General features: G+C 35.2%; 1 protein-coding gene across 1 annotated transcript; it reads right to left on the reverse strand.

Moving 5' to 3' along the window:
- Positions 1 to 16,337: 16,337 nt before the first annotated feature.
- LOC124896626 lies at positions 16,338 to 17,191 on the reverse strand. Its single transcript, XM_047408227.1, has 2 exons — positions 16,997 to 17,191; positions 16,338 to 16,553 (listed from the first exon to the last, which is right to left on the reverse strand). The coding sequence occupies exons 1-2, from the start codon at positions 17,189 to 17,191 to the stop codon at positions 16,338 to 16,340; spliced, it is 411 nt and encodes a 136-aa protein (XP_047264183.1).
- Between the last annotated feature and the right edge of the window lie 2,706 nt (positions 17,192 to 19,897).

Below are 19,897 nucleotides of genomic sequence, written 5' to 3' on the forward strand. Positions count from 1 at the left end.
CAACTCTGATTCTTGATTTTAACCCGGATTTTAAAGATTTTACCTGGTAATGCTTAAAAATGAGTTTTCTTAGATTTGAACCTCATTTCAACTCAATTCGACTTGCATTTTTTGTTGTAGATTCCTAAAAATATGGAAATCATATTTTAAAAATAAATTTATGATTTTGGCCTTCTTTTTCGTAAACCCATTTTGTGGGTCTATTTTGACTCCGAAACAAAAATAGTCAATATGAGTGTCTTTGATTTTATTTTGACACGTAGATTCTATATTTAATGTTTTTAGATAAGTTTGAGATCGTTCGTGGAAAGTAAGGTCATAGCGAACCGGTTTTGACTTTTGAGGTAGGTTATGACTTAACTCTTTTAGGCTGAGTTGGGTAGTAAATAATGATACAAAATGCATGTTACGGGTGAGATCTAATCATGAAAAATAACTATTTATGTGTTGTGCCTGTGTGGGGGTATATATGTGATGTAATTGTTGAAATTAAGTTATTATGTGATATGTGTGACCGTGTGGAGTTCTATGTGATATTGGTAGCCCTAAATATATGTGAATAGTTGTATTGTGTTGTTAAGATGCTTAGTATGGTACCATTGGTGTATTGTGATTATATTTATACTTTATTGGCATATGAGACATGTGAAAATCTGCAGATAAAACTAAAGTAATGAGTGGATATTGGCTCACGTGGTTGTGAAAATATATCATTATGGTCGGTTGTGGAAATATATCATGTGGTTGGTTGTAAAAATACTCATTCTGATTGGTATGAGCATTACATCCTCATATCATACTCATTCATAAAACATTGGTACCACTGTGGTAACATTTGAGAAACACTGGCAACACTTTTTTAAAACCCTTCCCGAGGGATGTGTCGGGGAGGAGATATTGTAACACCTTATAAAACCCTTTTTGAGGGATATGCTAGAAATAATGTATGAGATATGTGGATTGTATACGGGTTGACAAATCCCCCATGGGTCCTACGTCGGGAAGCTTTTGCTACATAGGTGTATACGAGGATTGTGCAACGATCTCGAAGGTTGTACGATGACCTCGTGTATTATCATCACCACCACCATCAGCAGCATCATATACATTGCACTTACTTTATTGTGTTAAGTTATGTTGTATTGCATATTGACTTGTCATATATGTATTTGTTGTATCTTTGTTTACTTGTATTTAATGATCTTGTATATACGTGTTCTACTTATGTGTGATATAATATGTATTTGTGCTCTATTGTTGTATGATGTTGTAATATTTGTGATATATTAGAACTGGTAGTGCAAGCAGGGTGGGATACCATTTTGGGACATTTTCTGATTGCAGGTGATGTGTCCTTAGTGTGTATTTTGTATGCTTTATTTTCTACTTTGCTCGGTCGACTTATGATACCTATTGAGTACAAGTGGACCGTACTCACTCCTACTTTACCCTTTCGATGCAGCTCCAGGTTTGGGTGTGCCTCAAACTGATTTATTTCTGGCACCTTCAGATTACTCAAGGTAGCGATTGGACATTCATACGTTCGGAGTTCACCTCTATCTTTCTGTATCAGTTATGTCTTTATTAGTATTGAGGGACATATATTATTCCTTTATGGTTATTTTTCATATATATGTGACTCATGGATAGTATTAGTAGCTCTTACACCCTTGACACCAGGTTTTGGGAGTTATGGCTTCATATGTTGATTTTATTCTTTCCACTTTAATTATATCTATGTGGTTCGGCTTCATTCCAGAAGCCTTACCTTGGGGACATTTCTGTCTTTTCCCTGTGTGTGTCAATTTAGGTTAGAGACTTACTTGCCAAGGTTTTTCATGACAAGTGCCATCATGACCTATCAAATTTTTGGTCGTGATAGGTTTATCTTTGATTTAGGGGTCTTGTGGGCTTGTTTCATGCACTATTCAAGCATCAAAGAGTCCAGAGTGTTACATTATACCCCTTGGGATTATTTATCCCTGGATGATGAATTAGAGTATATTAAGCACGATTTAAAGACTTACATGAAATAGAGTGGTAAGATGAGACTAATTCCTTCCATGATCTCGTCCGACGATTCAAAAAGTGACGGGTGCTTTGCACGCATATCATCATCCAATTCTTAAGTAGCCTCTTCTATCTTTTGATTTATCTACAATACTTTAACCAAAGTTATCTTTTGCTTCTCAGTTTTCAAACTTACCGATCCAATATCATTATGGGTACCTCTTCATATAACAAGGAATACTTTACACCAATCTCCTCAATCGGCAAAACAAAAGAATGGTCACTAACACATTTCTTAAGCATAGACACATGAAAGACGGGATGAATTGAAGCTAATCTTGCGGGCAAATCTAACTCATAGTCAACGCTACCAGTCCTTTTCAGAATTTGATAAGGCCCAATATAACAAGGACTGAGTTTTTCTTTCTTTCTAAATCTCATGACTCCCTTCGTAGGGGAGACTTTCAGAAATACCCAATTGCTGACCTCAAATTCTAACTCACTTCTCCTCACATAAACATAGGACTTTTGATAATCTTAAGTCTCTCTCTAATGACTTTCACTTTTTCCATTGCTTGATGTGCAAGATCATGTCAAAACAAATGGGCTTCACCCTACTCATACCGACTAAAAGGTAACCGACATCTCCTACTATAGAGAGCCTCAAAAGAGACCATCTGGGCACTATAGTGATAACTGTTGTTGTAGGCAAACTCTATAAGTGGCAAATGATCCACCCTATTACCTTTAAAATCGATCATGAACGCCCTTAATATGTCCTCTAAAGTTTGAATGGTACGCTGCGCTTGCCCATCCATTTAAGGGTGAAAAACAATGCTAAGGTTCACCTGGTACCCAAACTTTTTGAAAAAACCACCAAAATTGAGATGAGAAGTCCGTACCTCGATCGGATATAATGGACACCGAAACTCCATCCAATCGAACTATCTCCTTAATGTATAATTTTGCATAATCACTTCTCAAATAGTTAATACTCACTAGCAGAAAGTAAGCAAATATAGTCATTCTATCAACAATAAAACAAATGGAATCTCATACTGATTTCGGGATCGTAGAAGGCTGGAAACAAAGTCTATGTTGATCATATCCTATTTATACATGGGCTAGGCTTTATCTTTGGAGCTACCACTCGGCCTTAAGTGCTTAACCTTAACTTGTTGACAATTTAAACACTTAGCTACAAAGTTAGCTACATCTCTTTTCATGTTATTCCACCAATACAACTCCTTTAGGTTATGATATATTTTTGTGGAACCGAGATAGACAACATATTTGGAAACATGCACTTCAGTGAAAATTCTTTCTCGTAACTTATCAACATCCAAAATACACAACCTCTCTTAGTACCTCAAGATACCATCTCCCCTAATCTCACTTGCCATAACTGTTTGTTGGACAACATCTTTCTTAATTAGCATTAATATGGGGTCACTGGCTTACTTTTCCTTGACTTTCACACAGAAGGAGGATTTACCCACCTCTTGAATGAATAACCCTTCATCCACGAAGTCTAAGAGTTGGACTCCTAAATTAGCAAGTCGATGAATATATTTAACCAGATTTCTCTTTTACTCCTCAATATGAGAAAGACTGCCCACGGATAACCTACTAAGAGCATCAGAAACCATATTAGCTAAACCTGGCTAATAGTACAAGCTCATGTCATAATCCTTCAACAACTCGAGCCACCACCTCTGCTTGAGGTTCAACTTTTTCTGAGTGAATGCGTACTGTAAACTTTTATGATTAGTAAAATGTCAACACGCACTTCATAAAAATAATGACATGAGATCTTAAGTGTAAACACCACGGATGCCAACTCTAAATCATGGGTGGGGTAATTTTTTTGATGGACTCTAAGCTGCCTATATGCATAAGCCACCAACCTCCATGCTGCATAAGTACACAACCAAGCCCAATCCTGGATGCATCACAATATACAACAAATCCCTTTGTACCCCCAGAAGGGTCAAAATCAATGTCGTTGTCAACATGCCCTTTAATCTCTCAAAACTACTTTCACTAGATTTGGACCACAAGAACTTCATTTTTTTGCGTTAACAAGGTAAGAGAAGCAACTATAGATGAAAAACTTTCCATGAACCTCCTGTAATATCCTGCCAGACCTAAGAAGCTCTGAATGTCGGTTGGAGTTACGGGTCTGAGCTATTTCTTTACCGCTTCAATCTTTTAGGGATCAACCTTAATCCCTACACTAGAACTAACATGCCATAAAAAAGCTAGTGCACTGAGCCAAAACTCACACTTAGAGAACTTAGCATATAACTCATGGTCCTTAAGGGTTTGAAGGACGACTCGGAGGTGATTGATATGGTCCTCCTCACTCTTTGAGTAAATCAAAATATCATCAATGAAAACTATAAAAAATAAATCCAAAAACTATCGAAAAACCCGATTCATGAGGTCCATAAAACTGCAAATGCATTTGTCAATCCAAAGGACATGAGCAGGAATTCACAATGACCATGTCGTGTTTGAAAAGAAATTTTTGGAATATCAACCTCCCTAACCTTCAACTGGTGATAACCCTAATAGAGTTTTATCTTATAGAAACATCTAGCACCATTAAGTTAGTAAAAAAGATCATCAATCCTGGGAAGAGGGTACTTGTTTTGAACAGTAACTTTATTCAATTATAGATAATCTATACACATACGGCAGGAGCCATCTTTATTACAAACGAAGAGTATGGGAGCACCCTAAGGAGAGACACTAGGATGAATGAATTCTTTATCAAGAAGGTCATTTAACTGCTCTTTCAATTCTTTCAGTTCTGTAGGATCCATCTATATGGAGGAATGGAAATAGGCTGAGTGTCAAGCAATAGGTCAATACCAAAGTTTATTTTCCTATCTAGGGGTATCCTAGGGAGATCATCGGAAAAGACTTTTGGAAATTCATTAACCACTGGGACTGACTGGAGGGAAGGATTTTTAGTGCTAAAATCTTTGACTCAAACAAGATGGTACAAACAACCTTTGAATCTAAGATTACGAGCTTGAAGATAAGATGTAAACTGCCCTTTAGGTGCAAAAGAGTGCCCTTATAATTGGCTCATTAGAAAAATAGAAGGTGGCCTTCCTGGATCTATAGTCTAGTGTGGCATAGAGCGAGTGAAACCAATCCATCCCTAAAATTGCATCAAAGTCCACCATATCCAGCTCTACTAGGTCTACCATAGTATCTTATCCTAATAAAATACAGACACCACACAATTTCAATAAACTCATCTAGAAACAACAGAATCACCAACAGGGGTAGGGATAGAGAAGGGTTCAAAAATAATTTCAGGTTAAAAACCAAGACTCACTACCACGTAAGATAATATGGACTTAGGGTCAAGTAGAACATAAACATCAAGGGATTAAATTTGTAGCATACTCGTAACAATATCTGGTGAAGCCTCTGAGTCCTGACGAGTAGATAAGGCATACAACTAGTTACGACCTACGCCTGTTTCAATAGTATTCCCTTAGCAGCTAGGGCAGAAGATGTAGTAGCTGGGACCTTCCTTCCCCAAAATGTCCCCTCCCTTAGGGGCAATCCCTATGGAAATAGTCAGGCTAACCGCAAGTATAACACACCTTGTCTCTAAAATAGGACTTCCCCAGGTGTTTACTTCCATAAATGTTACAGTGAGGGGTGGATTTAAAGGGCTGAGTCATTCTCCCATGAGACTGAGTGCCCTGCAACCATGGTCTGTTACTAGGCTAGAATCACTATTCACCGAAAAGACTGGGTGCAAGTGCACTAGCTGATAGCTAAGCATTGTCCCAAAATTTCTACTTGGACCAATTTTTTACCCAATTTTTCACCTTGCTACTGACTGGTATCCTGACGTGCAGACTTAGCTCTCTTAAGCAGACTCTCCTCTACCTCTGCTTACCTCTACTTATTTTACTCCACTTGTTGCATATACACCACTATCTCGAACATATCCATATCACTAATCAACATTGCCCATTTGTACTCTAACACCAAATCATTAGAAAGACCGTACATAAACTTCATCATAAGAGCCCTCATATTGCACTCCAACTCTAAAGTATAACAGGACAGTTGGGTGAATTTCAATGCATATTCTTTAACGCTCATCTTTCCCTTCATCAGATTATTAAATTCCTCAGCCTTAGCTTCCCTAAATTCTTGAGGAAACAAGTGATCCAAGAAAGCATCCAAAAACTCTTCCAATACCGCCAGTTCAACATCTTCACCTCTTTAACTCTTTCCAATTATCATACCACTGGTAAGCCACTTCTTTCAACTAATAGGCCGCTAACTCTAGCCCCTCTGTATTACTAGCATGCATGAGTCTAAATATTTTTTTACACCACGGGCTATATGGGTCCGCCATTAACTCATCGGCTAAGCATCCAATCCAAGTTTGTAGCAAGAATCAGAGTTTGTTTATGATGGTCTACCACATTCAAGCATACTGTAGGTATCCCCTTTTTAGGACACCTAAATTATCTCCTTTTCAGGATAACATATCAAAATTCCATTATCGACAAAACACAGCTCCCATTAATGTGTCTTTTAACTCGTGCTTTCTTCGGGTGACCATTTAAATCTCATTAGGCCCGATTTTAGCCTTTTAAAACTATGCTTCATGCTTACAAACCTTTATTTCCTTCATGTTAAGGGCATTTCATATTAGGTACCGTTATACCTAGACTTTCAAGCCATATCATATCATGTCATATCTATAGCCTTTTATTTAAAAGTATTTTATTTGACCATCAAACTGATTTAAACAACAAATGAGGGTTCTTATTTCAAATAACATATAGAAGTTTATACAAAAACATTCTCTCTTTAAGACTTTAACATAAGGTTGTCATCTCTTGCATAAATTCCATGAAATCTTTCATTTAACACAAAAGAGCATTTAGAAAGTAAGAAAACATTCTCTCTTGGAACATAAAATCATGTCAATTCACAATTGATAATAAAGCACTCAAGCTTTTAATCATTCATATGAACAACCCATACCGTACTAAAGCAAATAGATTTCATAATAAAAGAGAAAATTTCATATGTCATGCTTTTAGATTGATTCTCGAGATCCATAAAATATATGCACATGAATAACATCTCAAATTTATAAAAAAATCAGAGTAAATACAATATTTCAACATAAAAAGGAGTTCATAATGCATGTTCTTCAAACAATTTCAAAACCCATAACATATATACATATACAATTTAAAGTTTATTAAAAACATCATACTTACACCCATGAGTGTTAGATAGTTCTACATACTTTGTAATAAAAAAAATTAGTGTGATTGACCCTACTTGCTTAGGAACCTTGAACCCTAGGTAGTTTTCCCCTCTCTTGCTATTGAATGATGAAAATGAGATATCTGAGATGTAAAGTCATTTTAAGGCCTATTCACGTACATACAGAATTGGTAACGACTTGGGGTTGTGAAAAGACCTTAGTACCCCTAAAACATAACAAAAATGGAGCATTATTGATGAAACAGGGAGGGGATGCGGTGCGAACCCCATCGGGTGGGGTCAGCCTTCCGGCGCGACCCTTGGCGCGAGAAGAAGGCCACGCGATGCGAAGCCTATCGCAATCCTTCCCCCTTTGTGGTGTGGATTCCCCTGCGTGGGCAAGGCAGTAGCCTATCTTGGTGGCCCTCGCGGTGCGGGACTGCTCGTGGTGCTCCTTTCACGTCACACAAGTCTTTTCTAAGCCTAAAAATGCCCCTAACCCGTGAAAACCCAACCTTAAGTGGTTTATTTGCGATTTGGGGATCTTATGGGCTCATTTCAAGCATTATTTAAGCGTAGGAAAGTCCGGGGTGTTACAATCAGATAAGGGAAGAGTTTTTTAAAATTATATTTTGTGAAAATAGGTCATAACTAATGATTCTTCCTCCGTTTGCTTTTACTTGTCACTTATTTCTTAATTAAATTTTTATTTTTATTTGTCATTTTTGACATATCAAGAAAAGATAATTTTTTTGCTATTTTACCATTAGCATTAATTGTTTATTCACCAAAATAATTTTAAGATACAATAGTAAACACCAATTAATAAGGATATTATGATAAAAATATCAATGTTGATAATTATTTTCTTAACGAGTGTGTCAAATCAAAATGTGATAAGTAAAAGAGAACGAAAGGAGTACCTTGGATCATAAATTTTCATTAATAGGCTTTTGGACATGCAATTTCATCTCATAATTTGAAATCATGAGATAAAACCAGTGTTTGAACATATGATTTAATCTCATCATAATCCCAAATTCTTTAAAAAATCTTAATTTGAAAATTTCATATCATTATTTAAAAAGTTTCAAATACAAAGATTGATCCACAGGTTTTGTACGAAAAACACCATTTTAAATATACAACCATTTATTTCATATGTATGTAAACAAAATTTTATCGTTGATATTATTATGTACATGTTCAACGTAAGGAGATTGTGTCATACTATGTGGGAGAATTAGACTAAAGAGTAGTATAGGACAACTTATGTTCAATTTTACTTTTTTATTAAACTAAAGTTCGATTAATAAATGACGTGCTACTTTTTTACAATAGTTTTGTAATAGTGTAATATATTGTGATCACATAAATTTTAAATATATTAGTACGAATAAATGTTGTGAATTAATATAACTGGACGAGTAATTTAAGTTCAAACAAATATTAATTTAATTAAAATTCGACTATTATTGAGTTAGTCCATCAATTTGGGCTACAAATGAGGAGACTACTTTGTTAAGCATAAGATGTGTTCTTATTCTAGTGGCCCAATTTGGTGTCACGTGTTGAATGATGTGGCATGCTAAGTCAAGTGAAAGATCCAATATGATCATGCCACACGTCAAAATGATGCAACAAGCCCAACTAAATTCAACGCCAATAAAAATATGCCACGCATACAAGTTGACATGTTTCAACCAATCAAATATGGCCATGTCACTTAAATCTTATTGGCTAAAAAATATCCATCTTGACCATGACTCTTCCTTTCCACAACAATAAATACGGTCTCATAACTCGAAAAAATAGATCAAGAATTCTAACAAGAAGCTCGAGAAAGCTCATGGATCAAACAACGCAGTCGGAAAGAAAAAATGAAAGGATTTATAAATATTGTAATAGTCACATATTAAAATCAAATGAAATGATTTTTGTGATATTTTTCTTGTCTTGATTATTATTTTCTCGACTCGACACAAATTTTATTGTCTACATATACGTTGGATATAAACTTTTACATATTGTAAACTCCTAATTTGTTATCAAACCTAAGATTTTATGCCATTTTAGCATTTAAATATTTTATTTTTAGGTCTAAATTAAATATTTTATTTTTTATCTTATTTACAAGTTTACTTTAAAAGTTTTAAAAACTACAAAAAATAGTCATGTTTTAAATAATTTTTTTATTACTTATTTATTTATTTTAAAAAAAGAATTTTCAAAACTATATTTGTTTTCTTTTAAATTTTAAATAAACAATCTAGTGATATTAATATTTTCTTAATCATATTTCTAAGACTAGCTATTTAACTTATTTGTATTTTATTATTTTTAAATAGATTTATTATTTTTATTTTATTTAAAATATTAATCAAAAAAAAGAAAAGAAAAAGAGAAACCTAAAACTACCCAATATCCCCATTCTCCTTAACCTAAACTACCCATTCCCACACCATAAAACCACCCCCAGTTTTCCCTCACAAACTCCCTCAACTACATAACCCATACACACCACACAACATCATATAACAAATAAGACACAAACAACACACACAGACAAAAAAAAAACACTGCGAGAAAAAAAAGAGGACAACATTTTGTAGACAAAAACCAAGAAAAAGAAAAAGACACACAAAAAAAAGCAAAGAACAAGAGAAGAAACAAAAAGCAGTAGAGAAAAGAAACAAAAAGAGACTTCTTTGATTTTAGAGATTAAGTTCGGTTCCTGTCGAGTTTTCGATGACGTCGTTCATGCTTCTCTTTCAACTAGTTCATTGTATAGGTTCTTATTCAATCCTATATTATAATTTTGTATTTTTTTTGTGAATCAAAGTTTGAATGGAGTTGTTTAAATGATTTCATGTTGGAATAAAGTTCATTCTATCATATTCATATATATATATATATATATATATACCCGAAAACATTTTAATTTAGTTGATAAATATGTTGTATGCTTAGATATTGCGATGGTTTTACTTAAATGTTATTTAAAAATTTAATGATATGTTTAGTTGATCAAAAATAATTATTAAAGGCATAATTTAATATTTCATTTTATTTATTTTTTCTTTCTCGTCATTTTACTCTCATGCATGTAAGTGTGTGTTAATTAGAGTTTCTTGTTTTCGTAGTATATGTGTGTACATGTTTTATTAAGGTGGATTTTTTTTTATTTTAAAATAAAAAAAATAAAAAGTATAGTGTATATATTTTTAGGATATATTAAGTAGTAATAAATGGATAGTAGAATGGATTGCATAGAAATCATAATATATATGTATAATAACATGGGTTGCATGAAAATAATATATAAATAGTATGCATGTTTTGGTTTTCTGTAAATTTTCTTTTAGTATAATATTGTAATCCCTAGATACAAGAAATTTTAATGTATACTTGTTATAACAGTTATTTCATTAATCCACCCCTTTCTTGTTAATAGATTTTGGGGTCTGATTCGACATGTAAGACCTATTTGTTAATTAAGGTGAGTTTAAGCGAGACGGGATGCAAATTTATTCTAAACTTCATCGCGTAAAAAGGAGAAGAGAGGAAAAACTCATTTGAAAGGGGAGAATTCGAAAAAGAATGATTTAGGTTCTTGATCTTTAGAAAATTAAGAAATTAACATACAATAGAAAATTAACGATGAAGTTGGAAAAACCCTGCTACCGACCATTCGTTATAATAAATTAACCTACCGTTTGAAGCCGATTGAATTGGGTTGGGTAGATTTTAAACCTATTAGGTGCTTATTTAGACTAGGAAAATAGGGACGACTCATAAATGCCTCAAAGGCACGAGAAATGTATCAAAACTTGTGGTATGATCGGAAAGTACTATTACTGGCAAGCCACACATTAATATAATTAAATAATTTAAAATAAATTCAAAGTAGGATGTAAGTAACTTTTAGGCTAACAAATATTATGTATCCAAGAGATTAATTTAAGCCAGACGTAAGTTATTAAAGCGACCGTCCTAGAATCACGGGACTCGAGGGGTGCCTAACACCTTTTCCTCGGTCAACAAAATTCCTTATACGGATTTCTAGTTCGCAGACCAAAAATAAAGAGTCATTTCCTTTTGAATAGGGATTCAATAAGGTGACTTGGAACACCTAAACTCAATTTCAAGTGACGACTCTGTAAATAAAATAATCCTTACTCAAAATGTCACTTTAATTAAAAAAACCCATTTTCTCTAAAACCAACTCCCTAGCAGGGTCGGATACGGTAAAAAATAGGGGTGTGATACATATTTGGTAAGATTGTATAAAAGAGGTGATTGTATAAATAATTGAGGTAATTTGATTGTTTCCACAACTATGAAGTTTTATATTTATGAAAAAACATACAACTTAAAAAGTCCAAAATTATATGTACAAACAAAACTTCGATTTCATCTCAAATAATTTTATATTACTAGTTTAACGTACGTGTGTCGCATGTGTAACGTTTGATTATTTAAAATTAAATATTTTTATCTATTGCGGAGATTTTAGTGAAGTGAAAAAAAAATACAAATCACTTTTTAAAGATCCTTCTCACTTTAATATAATAATGTAAACCTAAGAATATTAGTATAAGAATTTAACATATACGTATATAAATATATATGTGTATATATATATATATATATATATATATATATATATATCCACCAAAAGTTTTAAATTGTTGATGGATCATTACTTTTGCGTTTGCCATGTGGTACCCCTTTCCTTTGCTGCCAGAGGCTAAAAGAGACGCATCCAGTTGAACTATATCCGTGGTATGATTATTTTCTTCTTCTTTTTTCACTACTAAAAAAATGCCAAAAAGCGACGGTCAGCGTCGTTTTTTGGGAAAAACGCGACGAAAATTCGTCGCTATTTTTTTTGTTTTAAAAAGGGGCGTTGTCTTTTAAAAACGACGACCTGCGTCGGTTTATTACAACGGACAACGTCGCTTTTAGTGAAAAATATTTTTTTAGTTATTTTTTGAAAAAGCGACGTTGTGCGTCGCTTTTTATTCTTCATGTGAAGAACACATGATGAACAAAGAGAGACGTTGTGCGTCATTTTTTGTTCATCATGTGAAGAACACATGATGAACAAAAAACGACGGACATCGGTGTTTTATAGAAAAAAATAATATTTTTTTCAGAAAATTGACACTGTCCTTCATAATTTGAGAAAATAAAATAATTTTTTTCAAAAAAGGCAACGTTGGTCGTCTCTTTTTGTTTTTTCATAATGAATAAAAAGCGACATTGGTCGTCGCTTTTTATTCTTCATAATGAATAAAAAAGCGACAATTGTCGTCGCTTTTTGTTCTTCATAATGAATAAAAAAGCGACGGTTGTAGTTGCTTTTCTGCATTTTTTTTATGCAGAAACCTGCATTTTCTACATCCAACCTGCCAAATAAAAATGCAATTCAATATATGCATCTCTCATGCAACACACATTATTACAATAATCATTCACATTTCAAGTATCAACACTAAACCAATTTCAAGTCATGAATTCACATTTTCAAGTAATTACACTTTACAAATTTCAAGTCATTAATTCAAATTTTCAAGTGATTACACTTTACAAATTTCAAAACACAAGTTCACCTTTCAAGAACTACACTAAACCATTTTCTAGTCGCTAATCCACTTTTCAAGTGACTAGTACACATTTCAAAACACTACACTTAACCATTTTTAACTCTCTAATTCACTTCTCAAGTGACTAAACTTAACCATTTTCAAGTCATGAATTCACATTTCAAGTATCAACACTAAACCAATTTCAAGTCATGAATTCACATTTTCAAGTGATTACACTTTACATGAATTTCCACTTATTAACTTCGTTTCCTGTACATTGTTGATTTTTTCAACTGAAAATCGGCTTGATTTGTTATATATGTTTTCCTTAATTAAGTATTTAATTTTCATATTCATGTATTTTAGAGGGGTTTATTAAACAGCTTTGCTGAGGCTAGGGTTTTGCTTTACATTTTCACCTCTGCAATTATCAAGTATTTATGTTTGGCTAAATAGTTTGTTATCTTAGACAAAAGATAATGTAAACGGAGAACCACCAAAACTATCATTATGCTATTGAATTTGTTTCAAAATTACTTCCTGCGTTATTTTCATATTTCAAAATATTCCTAAGATTTGAGCGTTAACTAGATGGAGCATAAATAGTAAAACGTTACAGCTTATAAATGGTCCACATGAATTGGTAATTTTGAAACAATGGAGTCCGCAACTACAAAGCAAACCCACCCACAATACCTTCTTTTTTTACTAGCAAAAATAATTGAAATTATTATTTTTTTAAAAGAGAGAGATTTGAGGAGTTAAAATCTAGAGTTGTTTTTTACTCTTTTCCGGTGTCGATTGGTCCTGCTGTTTGTTGACAGTGCCGGTTGGCTGAGTTTGCCGGTTGCATGGCCGATGAGGCGGCTGTAGGTATTTCATGGCAGCGGCAGCATTGACTGATGGCTGGAGCGACGTTGGCGGCGGATGAGATCGGGGTTTTCTTCGGTAGTTGGAGCGGCTAGCGGCGGCGGCATGGCTGCTTGGTGGGGGAGGACGAGAGGAGAGAGGAGGAAGGAATAGGGGGCGACCATGGTGTTGTGGCGTGTGGCAGCAGAGGGAGACGTTAATATTGGCTTCGGTGAGGTGGTCGACGGAGAGAGAGAGAGACAGCGCTGGAATGGCAGGCGGCAGCCATGGATGCTGATGGAGAGGGGATGAGAGTGTAGAGAGAGAAGGTAGAGTGAGAGGGTTGATGTGCAGCTCTTTTTTGTGAAAAATGAAAACTAGGGTTTGGTGTTTTGAGTTAAAAAGGAAAGATTGAGTTAAACGATCTCAGTCGTTGGATTAGTTTTGATCAATGACTGAGATCAAAATTATTTTAAAAGAAGGTCACCCATTGAATTTTAATTTGAGGGTAAAAAATTGGATCAATTTTGGCTATAATTGCAATAAATTGAATAGAACTTGGACTAAAATTGTTATATTGTGGTAAAAATTGGGTCAAATATTAAATAGATTAGACAAATTGATTTAATTTAGGCTGTTTACTTAAATAGTAGTAATAAAAATAACAACAACAACAACAATAACAAACCCAGTATATTCTTACATAGTGAGGTCTGGGGAGGGTAAGATGTACGCAGTCCATACCACTACCTCCGGAGAAGTAGCAAGGTTGTTTCCGATAGACCCCCGGCTCAAGATAAGATAAGTCATCAAAAACGTACACAAAGCATGGAACAATATGGCATGACATAAATACGCCACCTATAAGGAGTAGTAAACAAAGAATAGTAAGCAATCGTAATGCAGCATAAAAACAATACTGCACCGGCCAAGTAAAACCCTATCCTACCTACCGAAAAAGTCACTAGCCTTCTATCCTAATACGCGTCCTCTAGATCTTCCTATCTAGGGTCATGTCCTCAGTAATCTGTAACTGCTCCATGTCCCACCTAATCACCTCTCTCCAATATTTCTTCAGCCTACCCCTACCCCGCCTGAAACCATCCAAAGCAAGCCTCTCACACCTACGAACCGGAGCATCCATGCCCCTCCTCATCACATGTCCGAACCATCTCAAACGGACCTCCCGCATCTTGTCCTCAACTGAAGCCACACTAACCTTATCCCGAATAGTCTTATTCTGAACCCTATCCCCTCTAGTAATCCCACACATCCAGCTTAATAGCTGCATTTCCGCCACCTTCAGTTTTTGAATGTGAGAGTTCTTGACAGGCCAACACTCCACTCCATACAACATGGCCGGACGGACTTCCACCCTATAAAATTTGCCTTTAAGCTTGGGCGGCACCTTCTTATCACACAACACCCCCGAGGTGAGCTTCCACTTCATCCATCCCGCCCCGATCCGGTGAGAGACATCCTCATCAATCTCACCATTCCCCTGAATCATGGCCCCTAGGTACTTGAAACTATCCCTCTTACACACCACCTAAGAATCCAAACTTACTACCACCTCGTCCAAGACATTAAACTTACATTCCAAATATTCGGTCTTGCTCCTACTTAACCTGAACCCTTTAGATTCAAGGGTTTGTCTCCACACCTCTAATTTATCATTCACCCCCCCTCCCCCGAGTTTCATCAATCAAAAGCACATCGTCTGTAAAAAGCATACACTAGGGCACCTCGCCTTGGATATGCCGCGTCAACACATCCATAACCAAAGCAAACAAAAATGGGAGAAGAGTAAATCCCTGATGCAACCCTGTCTAGACTGGGAAATGTACTGAATTGCCTCCCGTTGTCCTCACCTGGGTCTTAGCTCCATCATACATGTCCTTGATTGCTCTAGTATACGCCACCGGGGCCCCACTCACCTTCAAGCATCTCCAAAGGACTTCCCTAGGGACTTTGTCATATGTCTTCTCCAAGTCGATAAACATCATGTACAGGTCATTCTTCCTTTCCCTGTATTGTTCTACTAGTTTCCACACTAGGTGAATTACCTCCGACGTCGAGCGCCCAGGTATAAATCTAAACTGGTTCTCCGAAATAGATACAATCCTCCTCAACGTCCACTCTACCATTCTCTCCCAAATCTTCATCGTGTGGCTCAATAACTTAATACCCCTATAGTTGTTACAACTCTGAATGTCACCCTTATTCTTATACAGAGGGATAATAGTACTCCATCTCCAGGCCTCAGGCATTTTCGCCGACTTGAAAATATCGTTGAACAAATTCGTCAACCACCTCAAACCAGCCTCGCCAGAAAACTTCCAAAAATCCACGGGGATCTCATCAGGCCCCATCGCCCTACCCCTTTGCATCCTCCGAACGGCCTCTCTAACCTTCTCCACCTTAAAATATCTACAATAACTAAAATCACGACACTCCTCTGAATGCTCCAGCTCACCTAACTCAATAACTCCCCCCCCCCCCTTCATCATTCAAAAGCCTATGAAAATACGACTGCCACCTTTTTTTAATATGACCATCCTCCACCAAAATTCTACCATCCTCCCCCTTAATGCACTTCATCTGGTCTAGGTCACGGCTATTTTAGTCCCTAGCCTTTGCCAGTCCAAACAAACTTTTTTCCCCTCCTTTCTCTTCTAACCCCACATACAAGCTCTCAAACACTGCCGTCTTAGTTGCCGTAACGGCAAGCTTAGCCGTCTTCCTTGCTAGCTTGTACTCCTCCCTAAAAGCCCCCTTCTCTTCATCATCCTTACTCTCAACCAACTTTGCATATGCCCCCTTCTTAGTCTCCACTTTCTTTTTTACTTTATCATTCCATCACCAATCCCTCCTATGGTGCTCGGCCCGGCCCTTAGACACACCCAAAACCTCACTACAGTCTCCTTGATGCACCTAGCTGCCCTATCCCACTTACCATCTATGTCTCCCCTATGCTCCCACACCCCCATACCAGTCAACTTCCCCCCTATCTCCCGCTCATTCACCAGCGTCAAGCCGCCCCACCTAATTCTCAGTCGGCCCTCCTTACCCCTACTCTTCTTACCCTTCTTTATTCCCAAGTCCATCACCAAGAGCCTATGTTGAGTCGAAAGATTCTCACTCGAAATGACCTTACAGTCCTTACACAACCCCCTATACCCTTTCCTAAGAAGCAAAAAGTTAATTTGGGTCTTGGCTATCGCGCTTCGAAAGGTGATCAGGTGATCGTCCTTCTTTTGAAAGCTCGAATTCACCACTACCAGCCCAAAGGACCTCAAAAATTCCAATAGAGCAGCTCCCTCTTCATTTCTCTCCCCAAAACCAAAACCACCATGCACATCGCCAAAGCCTCCCGGAAATGCCTCGATGTGTCCATTAAAATCCCCTGCTACAACAATCTTCTCAGAGCTAGGCACGCCTCTAACCACCTCATCCAAGTCCTCCCAAAATCGCATCTTCTTCTCCCCGCCCAAGCCCACCTGCGGCACATACACACTACACACTTTCAGGGTAAACCCCTCAAAATCTAACTTAATAGATCAGCCTATCACTAATCCTCTTCACCTCCACTACCCGCCCTCTAAGCTCTTCATCTACTAAGATGCCAACTCCATTTCTATGCCTCTCACTTCCAGAGTACCAAAGCTTGTAACCATTCACATCCCTAGCCTTAAACCCTACCCACTTAGTCTTCTGGACACACGCCATATTGATCCTCCTCTTTTTAAGAATCTTCACCGGCTCTATGGACTTTCCCTAGAGAGTCCCTATATTACAAGACCCAACCCTCAGCCTATCAACTTTAGCGACATGCCCTCCTCTACCGCCCTTAACGCCAGACCTAGCCCTTACTCCCCCACCTTCCCTACTCTCGTCCCCCACCCTCAACACCGCCCCCCGCCTCGACCCCGGCCCTTTCGAACATGACCCTATTCTACCATCAGTAATAAAAATAACAAACAATAATAATACTAATAATAAAATAATAATAAAAACTGGACAATGTATTTGCAAAAAATGTGAGTGTGCACAATTACGTGAGAAATGATTTAATAAATATTAATAAAAATCATGTAAAATGTCGTATTTGAGTTAGAAAATTATAAAACATGATACTAAAATGTAATAAAAATAATTTGTGCCTTTTAATCATGAATGTGACACGTCAGTATGTATTTTAATATAAGAATAATGTGTAAAAAATAATAATACTTAAAATTAAATAATTTTGACAAAATGGCAGCTTAGAAGGAGTGTCGGGAGGTCAAAATTGGGTGTCAACAACACAATTAAACCGATTTAGTCCCACAAATTAAGTCTGTAGAGGGTAAAGTGTACGCAGACCTTCTCGAAAACCTATTCAAGCTTGAAGATTCTTGTAAAATAAAACACATCATGTAGGATTTTTGCTGCAATTAAGATTTCATTTTTTTCTTGTTAATTAGTTGCTACTATTTCTATTTTATGCATATTTTCTTATTGGTTAAACCGAAAATCGAACCGTTAAGGACTAAAAATCGATAAACCAAAAACCGATAAAAAAATACCTTATTGATTTGATTATTGGTTTAACTTATTTAAAAATCGATAACCGATAAACCAAACCGATAATATATAAAATTAAACCGAACCGATTGATGCACACCCCTAATTTCAAGAAAAAAAATAGTGAAAATTGATTTTAATATTGAGCGTTGATCAAATATGATGAACGGTTGAGATTAAAATTGAGGAGATGAGTCAAATTGGGATTAGAAATTGGGTTTAAAAAGATTGAATTGGAGATTTCGATTACGTTGATTCAACGTATTAATATGATGAATTGTCGGTTAATTGGCTTCATTATTATGACTTCAATAGTGTATTTTTACCTCGATCATATGAATCATATGATATTAACGGATCATTCAAAATATTTGGATATATAGATTCAGTTAGCTAGCTTTTAACTTACTATGTACATCACTATACGAGAGATACATATTTATACATACATATATATATATATATATGATTGATTATCAACTTTGTAATATGTACTATATACATCACATACACGAGTATATTACGTCGTAATACAACGTATTTTATTTCTACTATGATGAATTATAGTTTGATTTAACTTACATTATTTTATTATAACTTCAACAATATATTATTAACTTGATCAATCGATCGTATGATCTCAATGTATTCAATATATATAGTTGATTGACTATAAAATTCACAATATGTACTAGATACATCACATACACATGTAAATTACCTCGTAATACAACGTTTTGTATATATACAATGATAAATTATCGTTTAATTTAGCTTATATTATTATATTATAACTTCAACAGTACATTATTCTTTTAATCAATCGATCGTATGATATCAATGTATTCAATATATAATTGAATAAATTTACCATTTTTAAATTTAAAAATTATTTATTTAATAGTAAATTAAAAATATCAATATCAACGGACAATGTCGTTTTCATAAAGTTAGGTTTTATTTAGTTTTAACAAAAGTGACGTTGTTCGTCACTTTTCGTAAAAAATAAAGAAAAATTAAAAATATTTACAAATTGCGACGGACAACGTCGCTTTTCTAGAATTAATATTTTAAAAAATAAAATTATAGCGACGTTGTCCGTCGCTTTTAATAAAAATAAATAAAAATAAAAATTAAATTTAAAAAGCGACGGACAACGTCTATTTTCAAAAAAAAAAAATTTTATTTAGTTTTTAAAAAAGCGACGTTATCCGTCGCGTTATGTAAAATATAAAGAAAAATTAAAAATATTTACAAATTGCGACGGACAACGTCACTTTTTTAGAATTAATATTTTAAAAAATAAAAAATATAGCGACGTTGTCCGTCGCTTTTAATAAAAATAAATAAAAATTAAATTTAACAAGCGACGGACAACGTCACTTTTTAAAAAATTATTTTTTATTTAGTTTTAAAAAAGCGAAGTTGTCCGTCACTTTTTGTAAAAATAAAAAAATTAAAAATAATTAAAAATTGCGACGGACAGCGTCGCTTTTTTAGAATTAATATTTTTAAAAATAAAAATTATAGCGACGTTGTCCGTCACTTTTAATAAAAATAAACAAAAATAAAAAATAAATTGAAAAAGCGACGGAGAACATCGCTTTTCAAAAAAT

This window comes from Capsicum annuum, chromosome 3, assembly GCF_002878395.1.
Source record: "Capsicum annuum cultivar UCD-10X-F1 chromosome 3, UCD10Xv1.1, whole genome shotgun sequence".
NCBI lineage: Eukaryota > Viridiplantae > Streptophyta > Magnoliopsida > Solanales > Solanaceae > Capsicum > Capsicum annuum.